This window comes from Somniosus microcephalus, chromosome 32 (assembly GCF_052327205.1).
Source record: "Somniosus microcephalus isolate GS21.2 chromosome 32, FLI_Smic_1.0, whole genome shotgun sequence".
In the NCBI taxonomy this organism is placed as follows: Eukaryota; Metazoa; Chordata; class Chondrichthyes; order Squaliformes; family Somniosidae; genus Somniosus; species Somniosus microcephalus.
The window spans coordinates 927590-950947 of record NC_141018.1 but is presented as its reverse complement, the minus strand read 5'-3'; the positions used below and the strand labels follow the sequence as shown (position 1 = coordinate 950947).

At 48.4% G+C, this 23358-nt stretch overlaps 1 protein-coding gene across 1 annotated transcript in view; it reads right to left on the bottom strand.

Annotated features, from left to right (window-relative positions):
* The window catches only part of LOC147097234 (putative G protein-coupled receptor 139), a 49558-nt gene extending 31158 nt beyond the window's left edge, over nt 1-18400 (bottom strand). The window contains exons 1-2 of the mRNA XM_085971980.1: nt 18358-18400; nt 9630-10365 (exon numbers count right to left, since the gene is read on the bottom strand). Of these exons, the coding sequence (XP_085828106.1) occupies nt 9630-10365; nt 18358-18400 (779 nt within the window). The remainder of the gene's footprint in view (nt 1-9629; nt 10366-18357) is intronic.
* Nucleotides 18401-23358: the final 4958 nt, after the last annotated feature.

Genomic DNA, 23358 nt, shown 5'->3' with positions numbered 1-23358 from the left:
TAAGCTGCCTTTACCTCCCTAACCATCTCCTCCTGCTCTGTTACTTCTGAGGTGAGGCGGGCATTTTCTTCCCGCAGTCTCATCTCGTTCCTCTTTGAACTGTAAATTGGCACTTTAGGAACTCTCTCTTGTTCCTTGCGTGGCTTTTGCCCTCGCTAGCTTCTTGGGTGAGGTGTGCATTTTCCTCCTGGAGCCTCATCTCACCGTCCCTCACCTCTGTGACTTCCTGCACAAGGCACTCTATAAATGCCTGGCATTTCGTGACCTCTAGTGTGAGGCATGCATTCCCTTCCCGCACCCTCATCCCACTATCTCTGGCCTCGTTCACCTCTCTTATGAGGCGTTCTACCTCCGCCTGGCATTTTTCAAGCTGGGACTCCCAATTCTTGGCCTCTTTAACCTCCTCCTGCACCCTCATCTCACCCTCCTTAACCCAGCCACCTATACCATGATAGGTCAGCCTATACGCTGCCGCTAACATCCGCAGGGCTACCCACATACTGAAAACAAGAGAAATAAGAGCTGATGCTTTCTCCAGATCCAGACGACTTATCAAATCAAGAACTGCCTCCAGTCCTGCCGCGGTCGCCAATTTGTAGGGGGGCATCTTTTCCATGGTTTACGGTAATTTACCTGGTCAGCCGCCTTTGCCTGCACTCTGACCAATTCCAACCTTTTACCTGGTTTACGGCAATTCACCTGGTCAGGCAGCCTTTTGCTGCTACACTGTAAACCAATTTAAACAGCGGTTTCGAATCGCTACCCAACCTTCCAATTCTGACTGAAGGGCTTATAATTAATGATATATTAAAACCGAACAAGTTGTTTTGATGTGAGAAAGTCAACTTTATTTAAACTAAAGAAACTATAATCAAATTTTAAACTATACCATGCAAACACAGTAATTACAGTAAAACTGCTTAAATGGGGGAAGGCAGATGGCAAAAGCGAGGGATTAATGGCTACAATGTTGATTAAACAATCTTAGCAATTTCCCCTTATTTACCACCCCCTATCTCCTTACTAGGTTGCCTTGCTAAAAGGCAGTGATTGGCTGACCCAAATGGGCTGGAGTGGTTTAATGTGTCTGCACTCTGGGGCCAAAGTTCGCACCCAAATGCCCGAATACACAAAGGAAAGACCGTGATTGGCTGACCCAAATGGGTTGGAGTGGTTTAATGTGTCTGCACTCTGGGGCCGAAGTGTACCCGCCCACATCTGGAGTTCACCTGGGCTAAAACAAAAGGGAATCCAACTGCCCTATTGTTCTGAGTGATGGGAGATTCAAACCCATCCATACTGATCTGTTCCCTATCAAAGTCCTTTTTCCGGGGTTTAGATATATCCATTGTGTGTAAGTGGTGTTGAAATGGGGCTAGAATACTGTGTAAACAGAGCCGATTGTTCTGCGGTTTAGTTCAAGTGGGTTAATCCCTTAAACAAACATCGATTGCTTCTGAGAAGGGAACTCCCTTTGATTGGCAGGTCTGGCTGCCACTGTATTTGATCCTCCCACTTTTTCACAGACATACTCCACGAGCTGCAAGCTGCTTTCTTTTGTCTTTTGGCCATGCTTTCTGACGGCCATTTTCAAACCTCTTTGAAATATACACAGTTCGAAACTCAGATGTACCATTTTTAATAAACTGTACTGTCTTAGGTCCTGATGTTGCCCAAGTGCTGCTCTGCCCAATGCAGCCTTTCACGATTCTGGGTATGTTTTAAAAACACTGTCCTACCCAGAGGCAATTCAAAACACATAAATCTTCATCTGTGATGTGAACCAATATTTCCCGATCTTCAGGGAAAATAGGGGAATTTTGCGAACCCCTACACAAGACATTCGTGTTCCTGTACTCAAACCCTCTCGCAATGAAGGCCAACATACCATTTGCCTTCTTAACCACCTGCTGCACCTGCATGCTTACCTTCAGCGACTGGTGCACAAGACACCCAGGTCTCGTTGCACTTCACCTTCTCCCAATCTATTACCATTCAGATAATAATCTGCCTTCCTGTTTTTGCCACCAAAGTGGATAACCTCACATTTATACACATTCTACTGCATCTGCCAAGCATCTGCCCAATCACCCAACCTGTCCAAATCATACTGGAGTTTCTCAGCATCATCCTCATAGCACACACGCCCACCCAGGTTTGTGTCATCTGCAAACTTGGAGATATTACATCTAGTTCCCTTGTCTAGATCATTAATATATATTGTGAATAGCTGGGGTCCTAGAACCGATCCCTGCGGTAACCCACTAGTCACTGCCTGCCACTCGGAAAAAGACCCATTTATTCCAACTCCTGCTCCTTTCTGCTATATTTCTATGTATCTATGTTTCCCTGATGGAGTTTCTTTCCAAATCCAATCCCTTCGCTTACAACATAACCCGAACTATGTTTCAAATGGGCAGGCACATGGTAGATTAAATTTAACACAGAGAATTGTGAAGCGCTGCATTTTGGTAGGATGAATGGGGGGTGGGGGCAAGATGATCTAAATGATAAAATTTTAAAGGGGGTGTTGATCAAAGAGACATAGGAGTGTATGTACACAAATCTTTGAAACATAGAAACATAAAAGATAGGAGCAGGATTAGGCCATTCGGCCCCTCAAGCCTGCTCCGCCATTCAATGAGATCATGGCTGATCATCCAAATTCAGTACCCTGTTACTGCCTTCTCTCCATATCCCTTGATCCTGTTAGCCTTAAGAAATATATCTAACTCCATTTGAATATATTTAATGAATTGGCCTCCACTGGCTTCTGTGGTAGAGAATTCCACAGGTTCACCACTCTCTGGGTGAAGAAATTCCTCCTCATCTCTGTCCTAAATGGCTTACCTCTTATCCTTAGACTGTGACCCCTGGTTCTGGACTCCCCAACCATCAGGAACATCCTTCCTGCATCTAGTCTGTCTAGTCCTTTTAGAATTTTATAAGTTTCAATGAGATCCCCTCTCATTCTTCTAAACTCCAGCGAGTACAAGCCCAATCGACCCAATCTCTCCTCATACGTCATTACTGCCATCCCAGGTATCAGTCTGGTGAATCTTCACTGCACTCCCTCCATGGCAAGAACATCCTTCCTCAGATAAGGCGACCAAAACTGCACACAATGCTCAAGATGTGGTCTCACCAAGGCCCTGTACAACTGCAACAAGGCATCCTTGTTCCTGTACTCAAACCCTCTCGCTATGAAGGCCAACATACCATTTGCCTTCTTGAAGGTGGCATGACAAGTTGAGAACATTGTTAAAAAAGCATATGGGATTCTTGGCTTTATTAATATATCAATAGAGACCTAAAGCAAGGAATTAATGGTAAATCTTTATAAAACACTGGCGAGGCTTCAGCGGATTGTGTTCAGTTCTGGGCACCACACTTTAGGTAAGATATCAAATCCTTGGAGCGTGAGCAGAAGAGATTGACCAGAATGGTTCCAGGGATGAGGGGCTTCAGTTACGTGGAGAGACAGGAGAAGCTGGGGTTGTTCTCCTTAGAGTAGAGAAGGTTAAGGGGAGATTGACCAGAATGGCACCAAGGATGAGGGGCTTCAGTTACGTGGAGAGACTGGAGAAGCTGGGGTTGTTCTCCTTGGAGCAAAGAAGGTTAAGGAGAGATTGACCAGAATGGTGCCAGGGATGAGGGGCTTCAGTGACATGGAGTGACTTGAGAAGCTGGGGTTGTTCTCCTTGGAGCAGAGAAGATTAAGGGGAGATTGACCAGAATGGTTCCAGGGATGAGGGACTTCAGTTACGTGGAGAGACTGGAGAAGCTGGGGTTGTTCTCCTTAGAGCAGAGAAGGTTATGAGGGGATTGACCAGAATGGTACCAGGGATGAGGGACTTCAGTTACGTGGAGAGAATGGAGAAGCTGGGGTTGTTCTCCTTAGAGCAGAGAAGGTTATGAGGAGATTGACCAGAATGGTACCAGGGATGAGGGACTTCAGTTACGTGGAGAGAATGGAGAAGCTGGGGTTGTTCTCCTTAGAGCAGAGAAGGTTAAGGTGAAATTGACCAGAATGGTACCAGGGATGAGGGACTTCAGTTAGATGGAGAGACTTGAGAATGTGGGGTTGTCCTCCTTCGAGCAGAGAAGGTTAAGTGGAGATTTGATAGAGGAGATCAAACGCTGAAATTGATTTGGCAGCGTAAATAAGGAGCAACTGTTTCTAGTGGCAGATTGATCAGTAACCAGAGGACACAGAATCAATGTGTGTGGTAAAAGAACCAGAGACGACATGAGGAGGCTTTTTTTTAACAAAGCGAGTTGTTGTGATCTGGAATGCACTGCCTGAAAGGCTGGTGGAAGCAGATACATAGCAACATTCACAACGGATTTGGAAAGAATATTTGATGTAAAGCAAAAAAATAACGGGGAAAGAGCGGAGGAGTGGGATTAATTGGATAGCTCTCCCACAGTGCCGGCACGGGCATGACGGGCCGAATGGCCTCCTTCTGCACAGTATCATTCTAGGATTCTATTATCACTTGCAACTTACAGAGAAACATAGAAGATAGGAGCAGGAGTAGGCCATTCGGCCCATCGAGCGCGCTCCGCCATTCAGAGATCATGGCTGATCATCCAAATTCAGTACCTTGTCCCTGCCTTCCCCCCTTATCCCTTGATCCCTTTAGCCTTAAGAAATATATCTAACTCCTTCTTGAATATATTTAATGAATTGGCCTCAACTGCCTTCTGTGGTAGAGAATTCCACAGGTTCACCACTCTCTGGGTGAAGAAATTCCTCCTCATCTCTGTCCTAAATGGCTTACCCCTTATCCTTAGACTGTGACCCCCGGTTCTGGACTCCCCGGCCATCGGGAACATCCTTCCTGCATCTAGTCTGTCTAGTTCTGTTAGAATTTTATAAGATTCAATGAGATCCCCTCTCATTCTCCTAAACTCCAGCGAGTATAAGCCCAATCGACCCAATCTCACCTCATACATCATTCCTGCCATCCCAGGTATCAGTCTGGTGAATCTTCGCTGCACTCCCTCCATCCTTCCTCAGATAAGGCGACCAAAACTGCATACAATACTCAAAATGTGGTCTCACCAAGGCCCTGTACAGCTGCAGCAAGACATCCTTGTTCCTGTACTCGAACCCTCTCGCTACGAAGGCCAACATGTTTTGGGAGTCTCGTATCGGGCATGCGGACAATGTGGCCCATCCATTGGAGCTGATTGAGCGTGGTCAAAGCTTTGATGCTGGGGATGTTGGCCTGAGCAAGAACACTGACGTTGGTGCACCTATCCTGCCAATATAATTGCAGGATCTTGCGGAAGCCGCATTGGTGGTACCTCTCCAGTGCTTTGAGGTGCCTGCTGTGCATGGTCCATGTGTCTGAGGCATACAGCAGGGCAGGTATCACTGCTGCTCTGTAGACCATGAGCTTAGTGAGCTTAGTTGGCAGCTGATGGATTGTGGTTTTCCACAAGGATTGGCACTGGGACCACACTTGTTCACCATTTACTTAAACAATTTGGACTCGAGAACCAGGAGTGCAATTTCAATGTTTGCGGATTCCTCCAAAATGGTGGTATATAGTTAATACAGAGGAGGACTGCGACAGGATACAGGAAGATGCTATAAAAGTTGCAGAATGGGCTTGTAATTGGAAAAAGAACATCAATATTTGCAACAACAACAAGAACTTGTCCTGTTTAATTTAGAGAAACGTCCCAAGGTGATTCACAGGAGCGTTACCAAACACAATTTGACACCGAGCCACATAAGGAGGTATTAGGAAAGGTGACCAAAAGCTTGGTCAAAGAGGTAAGATTTAAGGAGCATCTTAAAAGGAGGAGAGAGATTTCGAGAGGCAGAGAGGATTGGGGAGGTGATCCCATGAGCTTAGGGAGAGGGCAGCTGAAGGCACAGCCGCCAATGGTGGAGTGGTTAAAACCGGGGATGTGCAAGATGCCGGATTGACCGGGCTGAGATCTCGGGGGCTCGTAGGGATGGTGGGGGTTACAGAGGCAGGGAGGCCATGTAGAGATTTGATGATAATTTGAAAATTGAGGCTTTGCCAGACCTGAGTCAAAGTGGGGCAGGAAGCACAGGGGTGGTGGCGTATTGGGATTTGCTGGAGAGTTGGCATACGGGCAGCAGAGCTTTGGATGAGCTCAAGTTTATGGAGTGTGGGAGATGGGAAGACGGTCAGAAGGGCATTGGAGGCGCCAATTCTAGAGCTCGCTAAGTCATTGATGAAGGTTTGAGCAGCAGATGATCTGAGGCAGCGGTGGAGTTCAGTGAGCTGGAAGTAGACCATCCTGGAGATGCAGTGGATATGTGATCGGAAAATCATCCTGCGGTCAAATACCATACCAAGCTTGCGAATGGTCTGGTTCATCCTAAGACAGGTTTCCGGCAGAGGGATTGAGTCGCTGTCTACATAGAAACATAGAAAATAGGAGCAGGAGTAGGCCATTCCACCCCTCGAGCCTGCTCCGCAATTAAATGAGATCATGGCTGATCATCCAAACTCAATACCCTGTCCCTGCCTTCTCCCCATATCCCTTCATCCCTTTAGCCTTAAGAAATATATCTAACTCCTTCTTGAATATATTTAATGAATTGGCCTCAACTGCCTTCTGTGGTAGAGAATTCCATAGATTCACCACTCTCTGGGTGAAGAAATTCCTCCTCATCTCTGTCCTAAATGGCTTACCCCTTATCCTTAGACTTTGACCCCTGGTTCTGGACTCCCCGGCCATCGGGAACATCCTTCCTGCATCTAGTCTGTCTAGTCCTGTTAGAATTTTATAAGTTTCAATGAGATCCCCTCTCATTCTTCTAAACTCCAGCGAGTATAAGCCCAATTGATCCAATCTCTCCTCATACATCATTCCTGCCATCCCAGGCATCAGTCTGGTGAATCTCCGCTGCACTCCTTCCATGGCAAGAAAATCCTTCCTCAGATAAGGTGACCAAAACTGCATTATTGTTTAAAATAGTTATTTTATGTAATTTATAGCTATTTTAAAAATGTGATTTAAAAAAAAAAATTATTTGAAACTTTGTTATGTTTTGGGGCCGATCTCTATTCATAGATTTGACAGGTCTTCCTGTCAAATCTATGAATACAGATTCCCTGCTACCATTGGCTCTCCATGGCCAACGTGATCCCAGGGGACGCTTCGAACTAACTGCGCCCCTGGGATACGCAGGCACTGTGCGCCGGCAGTTGGAGGAGGCGCAGGATCGGAATCCCACGTGGGCCCACAGCACAACGGCCGGCGCGCTAGGTAAGTGCAGGTCGGGGGCTTGCACCCGCGGGAAGCCCCCGACCCGAATTTCTGGGCCAATGGATTTTAAGGAGGCTTGATAGAGGATTTGTAAATTATCAATGTTTTGAACAGAGTCGCTGTGGAGAGAATGTTTTCACTCGTGGTAGAATCCAAAAATAGGGGTCCATAAATACAAGATAGTTATTAATAAATCCATTAGGGAAATAGGGAGCAATGTCTTTACTCAGAGAGTGTATACAATGTGAAGTCAGTACCACAGGAAGTGGTTGAGGCAAATAGCTTAGATGCTATCAAAGGGAAATTAGACGAGTGCATGAGAGAAAAGGGAATAGAACGAAGTACTGAGAGTCTGAGATGAGGTAGACACATGCGAAGCATAAAGACCGGCACAGACTACCATAGTAAAATACTGCGGATGCTGGAAATCCGAAATAACAACAGAAAACGCTGGAAAAACTCAGCAGGCCAGGGCGGCATCCATGGAGAGAGAGAGACGGAGTTAACGTTTCAGGTCGAAGACCCTTCGTTAGAACTGAGAAAAAGAAAGCAGGAAGAGGGATAGATTTTAAAGCAAGTGGGAGCTGGGAAAAGGGGGAGGGGATGAAAGAACAAAAGGGAAGGTCAGAGATAGGATCGAAAGCAGGCGAGATTAAGAGACATTGAGAGACATTAAGAGATATTCAAGGAACAAAAGGTGGCTCTAGATGAAGTGTGAATGGCCCTGGCAGAATGAAGGACAGCTGGCATATTGGAATGAAAAAAATCCCAGGCGAAAGTGTGGATTAAAAAAAAGAAAGGGAAAATATATATATGCGATAGGGGCCGAGGTTATGATCTGAAATTGTTGAACTCGGTATTGAAGGCTGTAAAGTGCCTAATCGAAAGATGAGGTGCTGTTCCTCGAGCTTACACTGAGCTTCCGTGGAACAGTGCAAGAGGCCGAGGACGGAATGGTCTGAGTGGGAATGGGGCGGTGAATTAAAGTGACAGGCCACTAGGAGCTCGGGATCCCCCTTACGGACTGGCTACTGGCACAGACTAGTTGGGCGGAATGTTTTTTTTTGCTCTATATTCTATGTCATGGAATCCTCTGAGCGGCAGCTTAGCTCTGTCTGCCTATCTGTTGGCAAGGCTCTGAATTTGGAAACTGCAAATGAATTGCTGCACTCAATAGCTAAAGTGACTCTTTATAGACGGAGTGCAAGAAACTAGTGGTCCTGTCCCATAGAAACATAGAAGATAGGAGCAGGAGTAGGCCATTCGGCCCCTCGAGCCTACTCCGCCATTCAATGAGATCATGGCTGATCATCCAAATTCAGTACCCTGCCCCTGATTTCTCCCCATATCCCTTGATCCTTTTAGCTTTAAGAAATATATCGAACTCCTTCTTGAATATATTTAATGAATTGGCCTCAACTGCCTTCTGTGGTAGAGAATTCCACAGGTTCACCACTCTCTGGGTGAAGAAATTCCTTCTCATCTCTGTCCTAAATGGCTTACCCCTTATCTTTAGACTGTGACCACTGGTTCTGGGCTCCCCGACCATCGGGAACATCCTTCCTGCATCTAGTCTGTCTAGTCCTGTTAGAATTTTATAAGTTTCAATGAGATCCCCTCTCATTCTTCTAAACTCCAGCGAGTCTAAGCCCAATCGACCCAATCTCTCCTCATACGTCATTCCTGCCATCCCAGGTATCAGTAGCAAAATACTGCAGATGCTGGAAATCTGAAATAACAACAGAAAATGCTGGAAAAACTCAGCAGGCCAGGCAACATCCGTGGAGAGAAATTAGAGTCAACATTTTGATAAGTCTTGATAAAGGGTTTTGACCCGAAACGTTGACTCTAATTTCTCTCCACGGATGTTGCCTGACCTGCTGAGTTTTTCCAGCATTTTCTGTTGTTATCCCAGGTATCAGCCTGGTGAATCTTCGCTGCACTCCCTCCATGGCAAGAACATCTGCCCTCAGAGAAGGTGACCAAAACTGCACACAATACTCAAGGTGTGGTCTCACCAAGGCCCTGTACAACGTGGGAACTGTCAGTCAGAAATAGTGCCATGTCCTGAAGACAGTGCATGCCCCATCGCTGGTTGCATTGTCAGATCACCGGCGATTCCTGTTCTAATTCAGTGGCTGGCAGTCTGGGGCTAAATATTACATTCATGGACTGGAAACACTGTGACCCGCCTCCGGGCCGTGCTCAGTTCTTCTAATTATTAATTAATTGAACAAGTAAACGGATATTTCACCGCGCTCTTCACCTGCTCTCTGAACTTGGACTGGGTCACCCCATAAATAAATGTGTTTATGCAGCAACTCAAATTCTGCAACATTCCTCCGACTTGTTGAAGGGTATATAAAGACATATTGTAATTATCTCCTCCTGCAATGGTATAATATAAGAATTCTATAACAAATATCAACCACAGGAGTATGAAGCTGCCGGATATGGTGAAGAGTAAAATCATAGACTTCCTTCTGCTCTCCATCTCTGGGTCAATGCGATTCGCTCCCTTGTTCTCGCCCCTCAGTCCCTTACGGACGCGACTGGCCACTAAAATGTGCCTGACTGTCAGAGCATTGAGCAACAGAATTAAAACAAATGGGAGCAATGGGGTTAAACCCTTATCCAGCCAGCTAAATCCCACCCATCCGGGCTCAGTATAATAGCTTGGGATCGTGTAGCAAAGCCACGGTACATTGTCGATTATCTTTCCAGGTTCATATATAAAGTAGAAGGGAATGTTTTTTAAACAGAGCAGAACGCAACTTGTTGCCAGAACCACGGCCGCGGTTTTCTCGGTGCAATATTTTGTTTTCAGCTTCTGGCAACAAATGGCCACAAATCGATCAAAGGTGAACGTGACGGTGAACCAGACAGAACAGTCGGTGGCTGCGCGAACCAGGACAGAGAGAACACTACACACAGGAGTGATGTCCAGGAAAGACTCCGGGAGGTAATACCAGTTGATCCGGCGCAGGATGACCTCGGTGACGATGACCAGGAGATCCGCCGCGGCCATGGCCACCAGGTAGCGAGTGGTACAGGTGGAGAGCCCGCACTTTCCCCGAGACAGGATCACAATCGCCACTAAATTAACTGTGAAACAGAGAAGGGAAAAGAGACAGTAATTGACTGATCAAGCATTCTCCGTGTCTGAGCCCAGATAGTAAGGGCTGGATTTTAGCATCCAAAAAATGTTCTACTTTCTCCTTGATTCACGGAGGGAAGAGATCGGTCACCCGACACAAAGATTTCAAATTAGAACAGGTTCGTTCAATTAGGGTTACTGACCCACACCGAATATAATTCTACAGTGACAGATACTCCCAGTACTACATGGTCACTGGGGTCAGGAGTTCCACTCCAGTTAGTGACCCACACTCAGTACAATTCTACATTGACAGATACTCCCAGTACTACATGTCACTGGGGTCAGGTGTTCCACTCCAGTTAGTGACCCACACTCAGTACAATTCTACATTGACAGATACTCCCAGTACTACATGTCACTGGGGTCAGGTGTTCCACTCCAGTTAGTGACCCACACTCAGTACAATTCTACAGTGACAGATACTCCCAGTAATGCATGGTCACTGGGATCAGGTGTTCCACTCCAGTTAGTGACCCACACTCAGTACAATTCTACAGTGACAGATACTCCCAGTAATGCATGGTCACTGGGGTCAGGAGTTCCACTCCAGTTAGTGACCCACACTCAGTACAATTCTACAGTGACAGATACTCCCAGTAATGCATGGCCACTGGGGTAAGGAGTTCCACTCCAGTTAGTGACCCACACTCAGTACAATTCTACATTGACAGATACTCCCAGTACTACATGGCCACTGGGGTCAGGTGTTCCACTCCAGTTAGTGACCCACACTCAGTACAGTTCTACAGTGACAGATACTCCCAGTAATGCATGGCCACTGGGGTCAGGAGTTCCACTCCAGTTAGTGACCCACACTCAGTACAGTTCTACAGTGACAGATACTCCCAGTAATACATGGTCACTGGGATCAGGTGTTCCACTCCAGTTAGTGACCCACACTCAGTACAATTCTACAGTGACAGATACTCCCAGTAATGCATGGCCACTGGGGTCAGGAGTTCCACTCCAGTTAGTGACCCACACTCAGTACAATTCTACAGTGACAGATACTCCCAGTAATGCATGGCCACTGGGGTCAGGAGTTCCACTCCAGTTAGTGACCCACACTCAGTACAATTCTACATTGACAGATACTCCCAGTACTACATGGCCACTGGGGTCAGGTGTTCCACTCCAGTTAGTGACCCACACTCAGTACAGTTCTACAGTGACAGATACTCCCAGTAATGCATGGCCACTGGGGTCAGGAGTTCCACTCCAGTTAGTGACCCACACTCAGTACAGTTCTACAGTGACAGATACTCCCAGTAATACATGGTCACTGGGATCAGGTGTGCCACTCTGGTTTGTGACCCACACTCAGTACAGTTCTACAGTGACAAATACTCCCAATAATACATGGCCACTGGGGTCAGGTGTTCCACTCCAGCTAGTGACCCACACTCTGTACAGTCCTACAGTGACAGATACTCCCAGTAATACATGGTCACTGGGGTCAGGTGTACCACTCTGGTTTGTGACCCACACCCTGTACAGTTCTACAGTGACAAATACTCCCAATAATAGCTTCTCTCAAAGATCTGCCCGCACTGAGGTCTGACTCAACATTACAAGATATTCCATTAAAGGCAATAATTGCATATCTTCGAGCTGTGAGTTATAAACAGAGATTTCGTTTATGTTGTGGCAATGGATTAAACATAGAAACATAGAAGATAGGAGCAGGAGTAGACCATTCGGCCCTTCGAGCCTGCTCCACCATTCAATGAGATCATGGCTGATCATCCAAACTCAGTACCCTGTCCCTGCCTTCTCCCCATATCCCTTGATCCCTTTAGCCTTAAGAAAGATATCCAACTCCTTCTTGAATATATTTAATGAATTGGCCTCTACTGCCTTCTGTGGTGGAGAATTCCACTTCACCACTCTCTGGGTGCAGAGATTCCTCCTCATCGCTGTCCTAAATGGCTTACACCTTATCCTTAGACTGTGACCCCTGGTTCTGGACTCCCCGGCCATCGGGAACATCCTTCCTGCATCTAGTCTGTCTAGTCCTGTTAGAATTTTATAAGTTTCAATGAGATCCACTGTCATTCTTCTAAACTCCCGCAAGTATAAGCCCAATCGACCCAATCTCTCCTCAAATGTCATTCCTGCCCTCCCAGGTATCAGTCTGGTGAATCTTTGCTGCACTCCCTCCATGGCAAGAACATCCTTCCTCAGATAAGGTGACCAAAACTGCACACAATACTCAAGCTGTGGTCTCACCAAGGCCCTGTACAACTGCAGCAAGACATCCTTGTTCCTGTACTCGAACCCTCTTGCTATGATGGCCAACATACCATTTGCCTTCTTAGCCACCTGCTGCACCTGCATGCTTACCTTCAGCGACTGGTGCACAAGGACACGCAGTCTCGTTGCACTTCCCCTTCTCCCAATCTATTGCCGTTCAGATAATAATCTGTCTTCCTGTTTTTGCCACCAAAGTGAATAACCTCGCATTTATCCACATTATACTGCATCTGCCATGCATCTGTCCAATCACCCAACCTGTCCAAATCATATTGGAGTTTCTCGGCATCCTCCTCACAGCACACACGCCCACCGAGCTTTGTGTCATCTGCAAACTTGGAGATATTACATCTAGTTCCCTCGTCTAGATCATTTATATATATTGTGAATGATATACCTATCAATTCATCCAATGAAAAGCGACGAGTTAAGAAAGTAACTATAGGTTTTTATTGGCTAAATAACAGAGCCCACCCTCGTGGGTGATCGGATACAACAAGGAGGAATGCCAGCCAGTCGACTACCTTTATACCTGGGCAGGTAGGTGGAGTCATGGGCGGAGTCAGCAGTGGTCAGCCCAGGTATAGCAGCGTGACGAGGCGACCTCGTATAGTGATACAACAGTGTGAACAGTGATAACCATAGAGTAACGATATAACAGTGATAACTATAGTGTAACGATAGTGAACGATAAAAGTGGTTTACCACATTCACCCCTTGTTTAGATTTGAGTCCGGCGGGGTGAAGTGTACTACCAGTTCTGGTATGTCAGTCTGTCCGGAGGCCTCGTAAGCCTTTCTGATCGTCGCAGCGGCGGTGTTGCATTATCCGGTGTTAATGCTGGTGTCTATGTCTGCGTGGTCGGCGAAGGCTCGTGGGGTTCCGGCATGCCGTCTACCTGGGCTGGAATTGGGGGGGTGGTGGGGGGGGGGGTGAAGATGGTGTCTCCGGAGTGCCCGAGGGTGCGAGGTCTCGTAAGGAGACTGTGTCCTCCCGCCCGTCTGGGTATGCCACATAGGCGTACTGGGGGTTGGCGTGCAGGAGGTCCACCCTCTCGACCAGGGGGTCCGTTTTATGGGCCCTCACGTGCTTTCGCAGCAAGACGGGCCCCGGAGAGGTCAGCCAGGTTGGTAGCGTGGTTCCCGTAGTCGACTTCCTGGGGAAAGCAAACATTCGTTCATGGGGGGTGGCGTTGATGGCAGTGCAAAGTAGTGACCGGGTGGAATGCAGCGCTGCCGGGAGGACTTCCTGCCAGCGGGAGGTTGGGAGGCCCTTAGACTTTAAGGCTAAGAGGACGGCCTTCCATACCGTCGCGTTCTCTCTTTCCACCTGGCCGTTCCCTCGGGGGTTGTAGCTGGTGGTCCTGCTTGCAGCAATACCTCTCGCTAGTAGGAACTGACGGAGTTCCTCGCTCATGAAGGAGGAGCCCCGGTCACTATGTATATAGTTTGGGAACCCGAACAAGGCGAAGAGGTCGTTCAGGCATTTAATGACCGTGGTACTGGTCATGTCTGGGCAGGGGAAGGCAAAGGGGAAACGGGAGTACTCATCAACAATGTTGAGGAAGTACACATTACGGTCAGAGGACGGGAGGGGCCCCTTAAAGTCGATGCTCAGGCACTCGAAGGGGCGGGTGGCCTTGATTAGGCTTGCTCTGTCCGGCCTAAAGAAGTGCGGTTTGCACTCGGCACAGGTCTGGCAGTTCCTGGTCATGGTCCTGACCTCCTCGATGGAGTAGGGCAGGTTGCGGGCCTTAATGAAGTGGTAAAGTCTGGTGACCCCGGGGTGGCAGAGATCATTGTGGAGGGTCTGAAGTCTATCACTTTGCGCGTTGGAGCATGTAATTCGTGACAGAGCATCGGGGGGTTCGTTCAGCTTACCTGGCCGGTACAAGATATCATAATCATAGGTGGAGAGCTCGATTCTCCACCTCAAGATCTTGTCATTCTTGATTTTGCCCCTCAGCTTGTTATTAAACATAAAAGCGACCGAACGTTGGTCGGTAAGGAGGGTAAATCGTTTGCCTGCCAGGTAGTGCCTCCAGCGTCGTACCGCCTCCACAATCGCCTGGGCCTCCTTCTCGACCGACGAGTGTCGGATCTCAGGGCCCTGTAGGGTCCTTGAGAAGAAGGCCACCGGTCTCCCCTCCTGGTTAAGGGTGGCGGCTAGGGCGAAGTCGGATGCATCGCTCTCGACTTGGAAGGGGATGGACTCATCCACTGCGTGCAGTGTGGCCTTGGCAATGTCTCCCTTAATGAGGGAGAAGGCTGCGCACGCTTCCTCCGTAAGGGGGAAGGATGTGGACTTCATGAGGGGTCTGGCGTTGTCCGCATAATTGGGCACCCATTGGGCATAGTAGGCGAAGAGCCCCAGGGTTCTCTTCAGTGCCTTTGGACAGTGGGGGAGGGGTAGCTCCATGAGGGGGCGCATTCTTTCGGGGTCGGGGCCGATGACTCCGTTCTCTACTACACAGCCGAGGATGGCAAGGCGCGAGGTGTTAAACACACATTTATCCTTATTGTAGGTGAGGTTCAGCCGTTGGGCCGTACGGAGGAATCTCTCCAGATTAGCATCGTGGTCCTGCCGGTCGCGGCCGCAGATGGTGACGTTATCTAGATAGGGGAATGTGGCGTGCAGCCCGTTCTGGTCAACCATCCAGTCCATCTCCCTTTGGAAGACCGAAACCCCGTTGGTGACGCCGAAGGGAACCCTAAGGAAGTGGTAGAGGCGGCCGTTCGCCTCGAAGGCTGTATACTGGCGGTCCTCAGGGCGGATAGGGAGTTGGTGATAGGCTGACTTAAGGTCGATGGTGGAGAATACCCGGTACTGCGCAATCTGATTGACCATATCAGATATGCGGGGAAGGGGGTATGCGTCCAGCTGGGTGTACCTGTTTATGGTCTGGCTGTAGTCGATGACCAGGCGGTTTTTATTGCCGGTCTTAACGACCACGACCTGGGCACGCCAGGGGCTGGTGCTCCCCTCGATGATGCCCTCCTTCAGGAGACGCTGCACCTCAGAGCTAATGAAAGCTCTGTCCCCGGCGCTGTACCGCCTGCTCTTGGTAGCGACGGGTTTGCAGTCGGGGGTGAGGTTAGTGAATAGGGAAGGTGACGGGGCCTTGAGGGTGGATAGGCCGCAGGTGTTATGCGGTGGGTGGTTTAAAATCTGCTGGTTGTCGACTGTGAGTGGGGGGAGGGGTCCGCCGTATGCTAGCGTGACGCTTTGGAGGTGGGATTGGAAGTCTAGGCCTAGTAGGACGGCAGCGCATAGCTGGGGCAGGACGAGGAGTTTAAAATTTTTATACTCCGTAGCCTTAACCGACAGGGTCACAACACAGTAGCCGCTGATGTCTGTGGCGTGTGACCTCGATGCCATCGAGATCCGGTTGCGCGTTGGCAGGACAGGGAGGGAGTAGTGGCTCACCGTGTCTGGGTGGATGAAGCTCTCCGTGCTTCCGCTGTTGAACAGGCAGGTCGTGGCGTGGCCGTTTACTTTGATGTCCATCATCGACTTGGACAGGTGATGCGGGCGGGCCTGGTCCAGTGTGACGGAGGCTAGTGTATAGCTGAGCGAGTTGTTGTAGTCTGCGGTTGAGGCGGTAGTCGGGTCTAGAGGCACGGTGGCGGTCGGGCGTGGTGGGGAAAATGGCGTCTCCCACGAGGTTGGACAAAATGGCGGAGAAGATGGCTGCCCCCATAACTCACATGAGGCACTGCTGGTGTCGGTTGCCTGTATCAAAGATGGCCGCCCCCATGACTCACATGTGGGGATGCTGGCCTCTGTTGCCTTGAAGGAAGATGGCCGCCCCCACAGCTCGCATGAGGCACTGCTGGCCTCTGATGATCCACCTCTGCAGGCCTTAGCGAAGTGGCCTTTCTTCATGCAGTTTGAGCAGGTAGAGTTCCTGGCTGGGCAGCGCGACCTCGGGTGTTTCGCCTGGCCGCAGAAGAAGCAGCCGGCGGCCCGATCGCGGGGGTCCGATGTCGGAGCCGGTACCGGGGGTGGCGGTCTCAATCGGGTCCGGGACGCCGACGCTGAGGTAGGTCCCAGGGGGGTTGCTGCGGGGGGTATCGCGGTCGCGGTCGGTCCCAAGTCCCAGGGTCGCGAGTTACAGTACCTTGAGTATGCCTCGAGGTCCCGATGGGCCACCTCTAGAGAGAGAGCGAGGGCTGCAGCTTTGTCCAGGTCGAGGTCCCTTGCTTCCAGTAGTCTTTGCCGTGAGTAGTCGGACCGCAGGCCTTTCACGAAGGCATCGCGGACATTGTCTTCAGTATTTTCTGCCGCCGTTACCGCTTTAAAGTTACAGTCTCTGCCGAGTGCTTGTAGCACCCGTAAAAATTCCTCCACGGGCTCTCCTGGCTGTTGCGGGCGGGATCTTAGGAGGTGTCTGGCATACATGGAATTTACCGGGGTTTGGTACTGTCTTTTCAGCCGGTTGATGGCGTCCTCGTATGTTTTAAGGTCCCGGATGAGTGCGAATACTTTAGGGCTCACTTGGGCGTTCAGAACTCTTAGCATGGATTTCTGAGGCACGCCGGATTCTCCCAGGTAGGCTTCGAAGCAGCTCAGCCAGTGTTCGAAGTCGAGGGCTGAGTTTGCTGCCTGTGGGTTTAGGTCCAGGTACGGTGGTCTGAGGGCTCGCAGCCAGGCCGGCTGCTGTGGCTGTTGTAGCTGGGCATCTGGCTGGTCGCTTGGCTGGTCGTTTGGCTGGTCGTTTGACTGCTCAAGTGTCGACATTTAAAAATTTAGCCAATAAAATTGATATACCTATCAATTCATCCAATGAAAAGCGACGAGTTAAGAAAGTAACTATAGGTTTTTATTGGCTAAATAACAGAGCCCACCCTCGTGGGTGATCGGATACAACAAGGAGGCATGCCAGCCAGTCGACTACCTTTATACCTGGGCAGGTAGGTGGAGTCATGGGCGGAGTCAGCAGTGGTCAGCCCAGGTATAGCAGCGTGACGAGGCGACCTCGTACAGTGATACAACAGTGTGAACAGTGATAACCATAGAGTAATGATATAACAGTGATAACTATAGTGTAACGATAGTGAACGATAAAAGTGGTTTACCACAGTGAATAGCTGGGGTCCTAGGACCGATCCCTGCGGTAACCCACTAGTCACTGTCTGCCACTCGGAAAAAGAGCCGTTTATTCCAACTCTTTGCTTCCTGTCTGCCAACAGTTCTCTATCCAAGTCAGTACCTTGCCCCCAATCCCATGTGCCTTAACTTTACACGCTAATCTCTTATGCGGGACCTTATCGAAAGCCTTCTGAAAGTCCAAATACACCACATCCACTGGTTCTCCCTTATCTATTCTACCAGTTATATCCTCAAAAATTCCAGTAGATTAGTCAAGCACGATTTACCTTTTGTAAATCCAGGTTGACTTTGTCCGATCCTGTCACTGTTTTCCAAGTGCTCTGCTATTACATCTTTTATAATGGACTCTAGCATTTTCCCCACTACCGATGTCAGGCTTACCGGTCTGTAATTCCCCGCTTTCTCTCGACCACCTGCAGAGTGATTCAAGACATTAAGGAAATGATAACACTGACCGGGTGCCTGTATAACGGGGACCACTCGAATAGCAGGTTACATTGTCAGACGCAGAGCAAAACACGAGAGCAACTCACACACAGATTTACACAACCTCATTGGTTTCAGTCACTTACCAGGTACCCCAATGACAGCAAGTATCATGTAGTATAATTTCATGGCACGTTGTATTGGCAGATGCATCTTCTCTGTGAAGCGATGTCTCCCTTTGAGCTGCAGGCAATCTCTCTGAATGAAACACTAAAGTGATGCATTCCCAGAGCCTTTAATTTATACTCTGCGGGATCTCCATGGGGCATTGAGCTTGCAACATCGTTCAAGAGAGTTATTTAAAAAATTTGAACAAACAGATGACGACAACCATGTTAAGTCCCTGTTGTGACAGAACACGATTAGTGCTGAGATTGTAGAGCCCCAAAGACTGGAGAATTCTGATCATGTCAATTCTCTAATGGAGATTGCCAGCTGTATTCTCCCAGCGATGGTGTTGTTGTGTCAAACACCATCAGGCCCGTCTCTAGATCTCGCCTTGATCCAGTAATGCCCTTCACTCTCTGTGGCCTTTCAGTAAATAAAATCCCAATGTTTGATCGCCCTCTCACAGCTGCTCTGTTCCACTCTGGGATGTGGTTGCCCTGTTGAACTGCAGCCATTCAGTTAGTACTTAACGTTGGGGAACTTTATTCGATGGGTCCTCAAACTAATACAGCCCTTCAAATCAATACATCCCCTCAAACTAATGAAAATTGTTATAAATCTCATCATCATGAAGAAACAACTCATGAAATAACACTGGACAGCCAGCTGGTGGCGCCGGCCAAGGAGTATAAATACTCGGGCGTGGGTCCAGCTTGCCCTGGGACATTTTGTAAGACAGGAATTGTGAAGTGCAACTGGACGTCCATGTTTTGAAACAAGTTGATTAAAGCCTTGCTTTATACTCAAATCAAGTGCGCAGTGAGTTTTATTACGTCAAAAATATTACATTGTGGCAGAGCCACCAGGGGACTCTGATCTAATGTACATAATCATCTTTAACAAATTATTAGCTACAGAATGAATCTGTATCCTTGTTCATATTATTGCATGTACATAGCGCGATCCCTTTAAGAATGAGACCAAACGCGATGACATCATCACGTTGATCACGTGATCATCCAGCGGCGGGAAAACGTGATGACGTCATGACGTCAGGCTGGGGAGCCGCCCTGGCCAGTCCTCGTGGAGCCAGCAAAGAGTACAGAACTGTAATTTAGTTCTCCTGTTTTTTCGTGTTAAACTCTGTTGAATAGTATTAAACATCGTTTGTTTGATAGAGTGCCTCGATCTCAGTCCTTTGGTTAGGAATCTAGCCATTCCTACAGTGGTGACCCCGAATTTTCATGAACAATTTTCGCGGAAGATGCGAAGCGAAACGAAACATGGAAGCGAACTCCGTGGCTTTGAAGCTCCCACAGTTTTGGGAACAACAGGCGGCCTCCTGGTTCGTACAAGCAGAAGCACAATTCGAGCTCCGAAACATCGTTGCAGATCAGACCCGTTACCTTCACGTGGTCTCCGCACTCGACAGCTCCACGGCCTCAGGGATCCTCAGCCTGCTCGAAAACCCCCCGGTTGACAGCAAGTATGAAGAAGGCAAATGGTATGTTGGCCTTCATAGCAAAAGGGATTGAGTACAGGAGCAAGGATGTCCTGCTGCAGTTGTACAGGGCCTTGGTGAGACCACACCTTGAGTACTGTGTGCAGTTTTGGTCACCTTATCTGAGGAAGGATGTTCTTGCCATGGAAGGAGTTCAGCGAAGATTCACAAGGCTGATCCCTGGCATGGCAGGAATGACGTATGAGGAGAGATTGGGACGATTGGGCTTATACTCGCTGGAGTTTAGAAGAATGAGAGGGGATCTCTTCGAAACTTATAAAATTCTGACAGGTCTGGACAAACTAGATGCAGGTAGAATGTTCCCGATGGTCGGAGAGTCCAGAACCAGGGGTCATAGTCTAAGGATAAGGGGTAAGCCATTTAGGACAGAGATGAGGAAGAATTTCTTCACCCAGAGAGTGGTGAACCTGTGGAATTCTCTACTGTTGGATCCGTGGTTCAGTGGATATGCTGTTATTAAATAATCACACGGATACTGTACATTAACAATAAACAGGTCTTTACTGGAGGAGGGTAGTCTCAAGACTGGAGGTACAGAGGCATGCGCAAAGCTTATATGCAGGTGTGGTCACTGCCAGTACTACAGTATACAGGAGCTGTAAAAGTAGTTCTGACTTAAAGGCACATACACTACCATTCCTCCCCTTTTAGATTAGTAGTACCCCTAATATTCAAATAACAATTGACATTTCAACATGTACATTAAACAACAAAAGTCCATTTGTAGATTCAGTCTTTGGGGCGGCTTCCTGACCCTTACGGGATAGCGCCTTTCCGAAGGTTCTTGTTCTTGGTGCAGAAGCGATTCTGACACCTTTTCATCGGGTAGTTCATCGGGTTCCACTGCTACTGGGTCTGAGGTAGATGCTACCGGTATGTCGGGTTCATCCCCAAGTCCTCGAGACATGGGGTTGATACGTTCATGTGACGCTAAGATCTGATCGACGTGGCGTCTCACAATGTTCTCCCCGACATCCACTGTGTACATTAATGGCCCCTGCCTTGTACATATCGTTCCGGGTTGCCATTTCTCTGTTCGATAGTCATGGGCCAAGACTGGTTGCCTTCCATTGAAGCTCCTTGTCGGCTTCTCATTGATGTGCTGGAATTGCTTGTCCTCAACATTTCTTCTCACATTTGGTCTGAGCAAGTCCAGACGAGATCTCAACCTTCGGTTAAAGAACATCATGGCCGGGGTCTGGTTGGTAACTGCATGTGTCGCGTTTTGGTAGGCTAATAAGAAATTGTCCATCTTATGCTATAGTGGAATTTCATCGTCGCACATGGCCTTTATCGCCTTCTTAAACGTTTGTATGAAACTCTCAGCCAATCCATTTGTGGCTGGATGATATGGGGCGGATGAGTAATGCCTTACCCCATTCTTTCTCATAAATTTTTGGAACTCGTCGGACACAAACTGTGGTCCATTATCAGAGCAAATCTGCTCTGGCAAACCGTTTCTGGAAAATATGGTCCGTAGGACTGCAATCGTTTTCTCTGTAGTGGTTGAAGACATTTTTATCACCTCAGGCCACTTTGAATGAGCATCCACTGCTATTAAGAACATTGAGTCCATGAATGGACCAGCGAAATCAATATGCACCCATTGCCATGGAGAGGAGGGCCACTCCCATGGGTGTAGAGGGGCATGTGGTGGTGCATTTTGGACCTTCTGGCATCCTAAGCAGCTCTTAGTTAGGTCTTCGATTTGTTGATCGATTCCCGGCCACCACACATAAGCCCTAGCAAGGCTTTTCATTTTCACTCCCCCCAGATGACCTTCATGTAGCTCATTTAGCACTCTCTCCCTTAACTTGGGTGGAATCTCCACTCTGGGTCCACACATCACTGTCCCCTGGCGTACTGACAGCTGTTCTCTTCTGGATGAGAATGCTGGCAACAGTGAGTCGCCATGAGTTGGCCATCCCCTCACCGTCAATTCATACACCCGAGACAGCTTCGGATCATTGCGGGTCTCCTTCTCTATATCCGCGTTCGTTACTGGCAATCGTTTAATTATTGACGAATAAAATATCTCGATAGGGTCCACTGCTGCTGCTTCCTCCACAGTAGGCAGTGGCAGGCGCGATAGCCCATCAGCATTCCTATGCTGTTTCGTGCCTTTATATTCTATTTCATATTGATTCGCCCCTAGAAACAGGGACCATCTTTGTAACCGCTGTGCAGCCATCACTGGAACACCCTTCTTAGGATTAAAGATGGAGACAAGTGGTTGGTGGTCAGTCAGCAAGGTGAACTTCTGCCCATGCAGATAGTAGTTGAATTTTTTTACTCCCCATACTAGGCTGAGGGCCTCCCTGTCAATCTGGGCGTAGTTGCGCTCGGCTGAGGTTAGTGACCGAGACGCAAAGGCTACTGGCCCCTCCAACCCGTCAGGGAATTTGTGCGACAGCACCGCTCCAATACCATAGGGTGATGCATCACATGCCAAACGAATTGGCAGTGCTGGGGTGAAATGGGCCAACACCTCTTTTGATGTGATCAATTCTTTACACTTCTGGAAAGCTCATCTACGTTCGTCATCCCACTTCCATGGTACCCCTGTTTGCAGTAGGGTGTTCAGTGGGTGTAATACTGTAGACAAATTTGGTAAGAACCTGTGGTAGTAGTTTACCAGCCTGAGGAACGACCTCAGTTGTGACACATTTTCTGGTGCTGGAGCCTTGACGACTGCCTCAATCTTGTCAGGGGACTTATATAACCCCTCGTCATTGATGACGTGGCCACAATACGAGATCTGTTTCTGGAAAAACTCACACTTGTGGCGATTAGCTCGTAGCCCATACTCATTTAATCTGGTGAGCACCTTCTCCAAGTTGGCAAGGTGATCACCGTCATTTTCGCCCGTGACCAAGATGTCGTCCAAAAAGCACTGGGTCCCTAGAATCCCTTGCAGCACCTGATCCATCGCCCTTTGCCAGATAGCCGGAGCCAAGGCTACTCCAAACACCAGCTGGTTGTATTCATAGAGACCTTTATGAGTGTTGATCGTAAGGTATTGTTTCGAAGCTTCTTCTCCCTCCATTTGCAAGTACGCCTGGGTTAGATCAATTTTGGTGAAGCGTTTACCTCCAGATAGCGAGGCGAAAATATCCTCAATTCGTGGAAGCGGATATTGTACCCTGTGAAGGACTGGGTTCACTGTCACCTTAAAATCCCCACAGATGCGGACCTTCTTTGGTTCACCAGGCGTATTACTCAACGACCTCTTCATTACAGGAGCGATGGGTGTAGCCCACTCGCTCCAGTCCACTTTGGACAGTACTCCTGAACATTCCAACCCTTCCAGCTCTGCTTCAACAGCTGGTCTGATCGCATAAGGCACTGGTCTGGCCTTCAGAAACTTTGGGCTTGCATTTTCCTCTATTTTAATCATTGCTGTTATTCCTTTTAGTGTTCCTAGTCCCTCCTGGAACACTTCTTTTGCATCAGTTAG